Genomic DNA, 7,628 nt, shown 5'->3' on the forward strand with positions numbered 1-7,628 from the left:
ATCGTACAACGCATGCATGTCCGCAGAAAGTGCACCGTGGCTTAAAATACTAGATAAACGTACCAAGGGTATAAGATTGCATTAGGTAAAACCAGCAGCAGTGAGGTGTACTGTGTGTGATAGTGATGCTTGCAGTAGCTGCAATAGTGATTAAATGCACGTACAGAGAGCATGAGGGTACATTATGTGCATAATGCAGCAGTAAATTCCGCCAGTGATTGGTGTGCATCAAATTTCATTTCCGTATTATGCAGCCTCCGACAGAGAAAGACTGGAGGGAGATCGCTTCAGGGTCTTGCAGCCGTTGGCAGTTCCCGAATTGTCTGGGTGCTGCGGACGGCAAGCATGTCGAGATAAAACGTCCAAGAAAGGCAGGGAGCCTATACTTCAACTATAAGGTATGGAACAGAAGATTGCAGTGTTGCATGCAGCATATTTGCTGCTAAAGGGTCAGCTTTGTAAACACAAACACTCCTAATACTTCCCAGGAGTATTCTACGCGGAATAACCTTGTACATAATGCACAGCCCACGTCTTTTGATAATTCATTTTCAGAAAAGATTGTGTTGGCACGCTTTGTTCAAAAGGGGGAGTACAATACCATCCTCCTAGTTTGGCAACCTGCAAGCAGAGGACTGCCACGAGTAATTATTTATGTGATATGAGAATGTACCATTTACAGCTGTATTGATGATTGGACGACATGAGGGAGAGGTCTCTTTTTTTCATAAACGTGACAGTGACAAATGAGAATGTTTTCTGGGTGCTTTGTGTCTCATTGCATGTTTCACACTTGAACAGCAACAAGCATAGAGTATGTGTGAGTAGCAGAGGACGAGAAGATAGAAAAATCATGTAGATACTTAGGGGCAAAGCTTGTGGTGCAGTCAAATGTCCGGTTTTTATGTGTGCCCAGCAATACTGTAATGAAAACAAGTGTAATGAAAGATAACCAAGTGGCTGCAGTTACAAAAATTCTTTAATGTTATTTTTATTTGCAATGCTTTCAGGGCACCCACTCCATTGTACTCATGGCTGTGGCCGACAGCCAGTACCTGTTCCGCCTTATTGATGTGGGCGCACCTGGGAGGTTTAGTGATGGGGGAATTTTCAAAGATTCCCCCATTGGTAAACGACTGCATGAGGGCAAGCTCAATCTGCCTCGGGCAACTATGCTACCGGGGTCTGAAAAAGTTTGCCCTCATGTGTTTGTATGCGATGAAGCCTTCCAGCTGCGTCCCGACTTCATGCGGCCACTGCCGGGCACCAGGACTCAAGCTGAGGAGGTCATCTTCAATTACCGGCTCAGTCGTGCCAGGTCTGTACCACACCAGGTTAAAACACTAATCGTTTATCCACCTGCTATGATACTAACATTATTTCCGCCTTGCTCCTGCATGTATTTACTTCTCACTGTTTTCATTTCCGCAAAATTCATTACGAAATAAATATTTATTTTAGTACATAGGACATTTTCTGCATTACCTTTATCTTTGAACTGTGTTAGCTATGAGAGCAATGATGTATCCTGCCATTACTTCTGATTAAAATTAAATTATGGGGTTTTACGTGCCAAAACCGCGATCTGATTATGAGGCACGCAGTAGTGGAAGACTCCTGAAAATTTCGACCACCTGGGGTTCTTTAACGTGCACCTAAATCTATGCACACGGGTGTTTTCGCATTTCGCCCCCATCGAAATGTGGCCGCCGTGGCCGGGATTCGATCCCGCGACCTCTTGCTTAGCAGCCCATTACTTCTGATTATGCGTTTCCTCAAACTGCATGAATATTTTTTGCACTTTTATGAATAGTAACATCACCTATAAAATGTTGGTGTTTGGCGTTTTTGGGACCAGAAAGCACAACATGCCATCGTCATTTAGTGCTACATGTTTTTCTCCTTCGGTATGGACTTCTTTAAGCCAGAATTTGTTTCTGTTTCAGAGGATGCGTAGAGAACGCCATCGGGATTCTCGTTTCTCGTTGGTGCATCTACGAGAGGCAGATAAACCTGCAGCCTGAGAATGTGTACAATGTTGTGAAGGCAACCTGCATCCTTCACAACTTTTTGCCCATGCCCACCAGCGCTGCTGCGACTTATTGCCCACCTGGATATGCAGACTGCCACGACGTGTTCGGGTCTGTCCGCAACGGCACTTGGCGACAAGGGACGGCAAGTGCTGCTGCGTTTGGCCTGCAGGGAGCAAAGGCCCGCAACTCAACAAATGTTGCAAATTCAGTGCGGAAAGTGTTTATGAGCTACTTCAAGAATGAAGGACAGGTGTCTTGGCAGTGGGACCTGCCAGGGGTCACAAGGCCGTAAGACTGTGCAGCCTGCTGCTTGACTTTATGAAGAACCCAACAGCCCTTTTCAGGGCTCCCAACTTGATGCTTCGGCAATGGGTGGCTGGATTCGCGATATCCTGTTCTGTGGCCCATCTTTGCATTTCATTTCCTCATGCTGAGCTCTGGAGTTTGGTGGAATTGGGTTCATTCAAATATGCAATTCTGTGTATTCAGAGATGATGCATGCCCGGTTTAAAAAAATTCAGCAAACACCGGCATCATGAAGGTGTAACAAAATTTTTTATTTGCTTTTCTAATTAGCTGTCTCACATCCTGGCAACAATGACAAGTATTTGAAATTTCGTTTAATTTATTGGCCCGAAGGCATTACAAAAGTTGTATAAGTTCGACATAAAAGTAATAATTGCAAAAAACAGTAAGAAAGCACTACAGTCATAAATGAGAAGGACAATGGTGTTCACAAGGTCATGTGCAAACAAACTGCACAGAGGACCCAAAGTCGTAAATGCAAGGGTAACCTAAAAAGTAAGTTTGGTGGTTTTCTAGGCAAGATGATGCATTGTGAAAGTGTGATGGTTCCAAGAAGGCAAAAATATGGCAGCACAATTAAATAGAGGCTGCAGGACAAGCACTGGCACAAGCATGGTACCTTTAGTGGTTGGTTTATAAGCTCGCTCGCTCTTTATCAGTGAGTTGGACCGAAAATTACTTGACGGTAATTTAGAAAAATTTGCCCATACATAGATGCTTCAACTGAAAGATACAAGCAACTCTAGGCAAGCTAAAAACAGTTAAGTCAATAAAATTTTACCACAGGAATGGCCTTAAACATTACACAATAGTATATTTACAGGAAACCATTACGGTGTACTAATAAGCCCTGGTTCACAGTATTACGAAATTGAGCGATGCAGTACCTCTGTACAAAAGAACTGTAGGCATGGAAACGTCACAAAAATGACCTTAACATGGCACAACAATATATATATATATATATATATATATATATATATATATATATGAGACCATTACGCTGTACTGAAACCCTGGTTCACATTATGACAGCGTTACCAAATTGAGTTGCAGTACGCTTGTACGAAAAAATGGTAGGCATGAATCTATATCACAGAAATGGCCCTAACATTGCACAACACTATGTATATCCATTGTCACGAACCTCGAGAAGTAGTCTTGAAGGTTTAATAAACCGTAGAGCAGCTGGCTCTTGGAAAACGCGACCGTCGGGGCTGGCTCGAGCAGGGATCAGGGGGTGCGGTCTTCTTTGTTCTCTTGGGCTCGACCCACTCTTTCCCTCGACCCACTACCTACAGGTGGCAATATCCCCACTTCCGAACAAAAGCATCGCCTTGATGCTAAAAACATAGGCGTAAGAAGAAAAAAGAAGGCCGGCAAGGCGAACGTCAACTTTTTGTTCGTGCGCTAACCGGAGCAGGTTGTCCTTTCGCTCTCTTGCGCCCGGCCTTCTACTCCCACGTCCGCGCTCGTAGCGTAGCCCTTTTTAGGGCTCCCCAGGGAGTGGGATCTTAGCCTTCTTTCCTCTCGCTACATTACTATGTAGCTCGCACCTTCACTGTGCGCTCCACCATGGATGCCAACGAGGACTTCGCATCCTCCGACCCTGGCGCAAGCGGTATCCTCCGCTCCCGCAACACCACAGCCGCCTACACAGCGTGTGGAAGACTGCTTCGTTCACGTCCAGCCCACACCCCCTCGGCCATAGCGAAGAGAGTCAGGAATGCCCGAACCACCACCTCTGGCCGTGGCCGTGCACCCCCGAGAAGACTCCTCACTCCCACACCAGAGGAACTCTCACCGGCAATACAACAAGGCTCAAGACAGCCCTCTGCCACTGAAAACACCGTTCCTTCGCCACCATCGGAGACCATCTCTTCGGTTTCCCTCAGTGCCCCTGCCGTTCAGAAAGAACCCCCAGTTGTGAGATTCTATTTTGTCTCGCCTATTGCCACGGGTCAACTCGCCGCCTCGACTCTGCCCGCCACTCCACAATTTCCGCCCACGGCTCCCGCCGACTGTGACGAAAACGAGGCGCGCAGTGACGAAAGCCATGAGACCAGCCCCGTTTGCTCAACAAGTAGTGCAAGCTCTTCTTCTGGCTCTTCCTTTTATGAGCAAACGACCCCCCAAACGACCCCTCAACCGTCACCCTCAGCTGTCAGCACCGAGTCCTCATCTCAGACGGACAGTGACGAAACAACTTCGTCCAGCCACAGCGACGAAACCGCATCACCGCAAGCCCCCGCAACCCGCACCGGGTTCACCCCCACCCCTGCAGTCGGCTCGCCCGACAACAGCCGCAGCGCACCGCCCAACGCTGCTTTTGCAATTGCATCAGCCGCCGAGACTGACGTCACCGCCCCGACGCACCAGCAAGCGGCCGTATCGCCCCCCGCCACTGGCCTTGCGCGTGAACCACTCTCCACGCGAGAGAGTGTTTCCCCTACTCGCCACCCATGCCAAACTCTCGCCACGTCGTCTGCCAACGGCTGCGCCGCCCCACCTGCTAACACACAAGAGAACACCGCTTCTCCCCCGGCGGCGCATGACTCACAGTGTACACCCTCCGTGCCCTCCACCCCTCGTCGTTCCTTCTCTCCAACGCCGAGCCGTCTGCCATGTCTGCCACAGTCTGCCACCGACCGCACCGCCCCCCCTGTGAACGGCGAGGAGACCCATGACCTCGCGCGTGCCGCCCCTCTAGTCCGGCCGTGCCCGTGCGCGTGACTCAGAGTGCGTGCGCAAGGCAGGCTCCACCCCCCCCCCCCTCTCCACAGTCAACAACACGCGTCGTCTGCTAGTAACCACGCTGCTCCAAAACGGAGTGACGCCGTGATGACTGACTCTGCGCATGCGCGCGGCTCCTCTCAAGGGCGCGTCGAGAACCTCCCTCCTCTTCGCATCTCTCCAGCCGGGGCAAAACAAAACATTCCCAACGCCGGGCCTCTCCCGTCACAAAAAGCGCCCGCCTCCTCCCTTCACGAGTGCAACAAACCTCGTACACAGAGCTGCGCTCTCGGGCCAATTCGGCCCCTCATTGAGGACGCCTTCTCCCAAACGGACTACGCTCGTGTTACCCCCTGGCAATCTGAAACAACAAGCCAAAGGGTATCCCCTCCTGCCGATGGTACGGCCACCAGTCCCCCTGCATCATCTCGGCCCACCGAAGACAGTAACCAAACCACTGTCAAGGAGGTTACCCCTCCCAACCAAGAACTCTCACGTGCACCCAGACAACGGCGCCGCCGCTATCAGCCGCTCCAGCGCGAACAGCCTCGGCCACAGGATGTCGCTCCTTCCAACCCGCCTGAAACTATTCTCTTCAGGTCCAAATCAAGAACAGCGAACTTCATGTCCGCCACAAAGGACGCCATCGCGGCCCAACTCTCCAGAGTACCTGGTGCTAAGCGCGTCCGCATTAACCTACGAGGCAACGTTGTTGCCGTGGACTGTGAGCCCGGTGCCGATTCTTCACCACTCCTGGCTGTTGCTACCATTTGCGGTGTCGATGTGAAGGCCAAAGCTGCCAACAACAAAAACGTCTGCACGGGCGTCGTCTTCGGTGTCGACCCCACCTTCGATAGCGACACTCTCGCACAAAATATCGAAAGCTCGGCCCCTATTGTCGCCTGTTCGCGCAGCGGCCGCAACCTGGTAGTCAAATTCGCCGGCAGTGCAGCACCTTCGGAAGTTGCTCTCTTCAAACAGCAACGACCTGTGCGCCCACGACGCCCCCGCCCACTCCAATGCACCAACTGCGGGAGCTACGGCCACGTTGCACCCACCTGCACAGGGCAGTCTCGCTGCCTCCGCTGCGGCGGCTCGCACAGCATGGCGGAATGCAATGCCCCCCACCCCAAATGCATCAACTGCAACGGCCGCCACATAGCCACCGAACCTCGCTGCCCCCGCTGGCAACAAGAGCGGAAAGTTGCGGAAATTATGGCCGCAGCTCCACAGCCCATCTCCCGCCGTGAGGCCGTGAGTGCAGCAAAAAACTGTCAAGTTCCGCTGCATCCAAAACACAGTCCGAAGCTCGTCCGAGTGCGCACGTTCAGCCCGGCCGCACTTTCAGCCAAGCCCTCACAGGCCAACCTGCCCTGTCGCCGCCCCCTCAGCCACAGAACGACAACAACTCTGACTCGCAGAAGGATGTTGTTATCGCTGCTCTCGCGGCAGCCGTAAAGGCCCTCCTTGGAACCCTCCAACACGACTCCCCCGGCCACCAACTGTGCACAGCGGCGCTAGCCGCCCACGAGGCCCTGACTCATCATGGCTAACTCTTTCGCTCCACGGCCGCGGATACTGCAATGGAACGTCTGTTCCTTGCGCTGCCGCCATGCAGAATTCGCGGGTGAACTCCTGCAGAGTAAATACGATGTCCTGGCTCTGCAAGAGACTCATATTCGCGAGGGGGAACTCACACTTCCTGGGTTCATCGCCTACCACAGTGCCACAAATTGTGAACTCACCACATGTGCCGATCACCCCTGTGCCGACTCGTCACATCCTCCCGGCCGCTCACGCGCATCACTCTACATCCGTGCAGAACTGCCACACGCCCTCGTGTCTGTGTCGGACATCCAGTGCACCGGAGTTGAGTGCGTTGTTGCCACTGTCCGCGTCGGTTCTGTTGACACCACCGTCGCCTGCATTTACGTACGGCCGGCTCGGAGGTGGGATTGCCACTTCCTCAATCGTCTAGTCGTCCGCGTCAACGGTGACCATGTTTTGTGCGGGGACTTTAACTCCCACAACACAACCTGGGGGAGCGGCCACACGAACCCTAACGGGCGTGATCTCTTTCATGCCATCCATGCAGCTGGACTTCTCGTCATCAACACGGGCAAGCCCACCTTTGCCCGACGAGGAGTCAAGAGTCGCAGCGTCATCGACCTCTCACTGGTGTCGGAGCGCTGTCACTACGAGTGGCACCGAAAGCCCGACACACAGGGGTCCGATCACTTTCCCATCGTCCTCGAGCCCCTCCACAATGCTCACCAACAAGTGCGCACATACTGTGTAGTGAACTGGCCCCGTTTCCGCGAACTGTGTGCTACTGTGCCAGTCGCGTCAGACCTCTTCACACACATCGCTGAGTGCGCCAGCAATGCTTCTGTTTACTGTGCTGTGCCCGCTAACACACCTGCATCGGACATTAAACAGCTCAACCTTCGAGCTGCTCGCCGGAGAGCACAACGTGTAGCCATTCGCACCACCAAACCCGAACACTGGACCCTCTACAACCGTATTGATGCCGTGTGTCGTCGTCACGCGAGGCAA

General features: G+C 52.2%; 2 protein-coding genes across 2 annotated transcripts; both read left to right on the forward strand.

Moving 5' to 3' along the window:
* Window positions 1–1,008: 1,008 nt before the first annotated feature.
* On the forward strand, window positions 1,009–2,325 carry LOC125944072 (uncharacterized). The gene is made up of 2 exons (XM_049663871.1): window positions 1,009–1,318; window positions 1,947–2,325. Exons 1-2 carry the CDS (start codon window positions 1,032–1,034, stop codon window positions 2,323–2,325), a joined length of 666 nt encoding a protein of 221 aa, XP_049519828.1. The 5' UTR covers window positions 1,009–1,031.
* A 1,589-nt stretch (window positions 2,326–3,914) lies between these two features.
* On the forward strand, window positions 3,915–5,072 carry LOC119447648 (uncharacterized). The gene has a single exon (XM_037711503.1). It carries the CDS (start codon window positions 3,915–3,917, stop codon window positions 5,070–5,072), a length of 1,158 nt encoding a protein of 385 aa, XP_037567431.1.
* Window positions 5,073–7,628: the final 2,556 nt, after the last annotated feature.

This window comes from Dermacentor silvarum, chromosome 1 (assembly GCF_013339745.2).
Source record: "Dermacentor silvarum isolate Dsil-2018 chromosome 1, BIME_Dsil_1.4, whole genome shotgun sequence".
Taxonomy (NCBI): Eukaryota; Metazoa; Arthropoda; class Arachnida; order Ixodida; family Ixodidae; genus Dermacentor; species Dermacentor silvarum.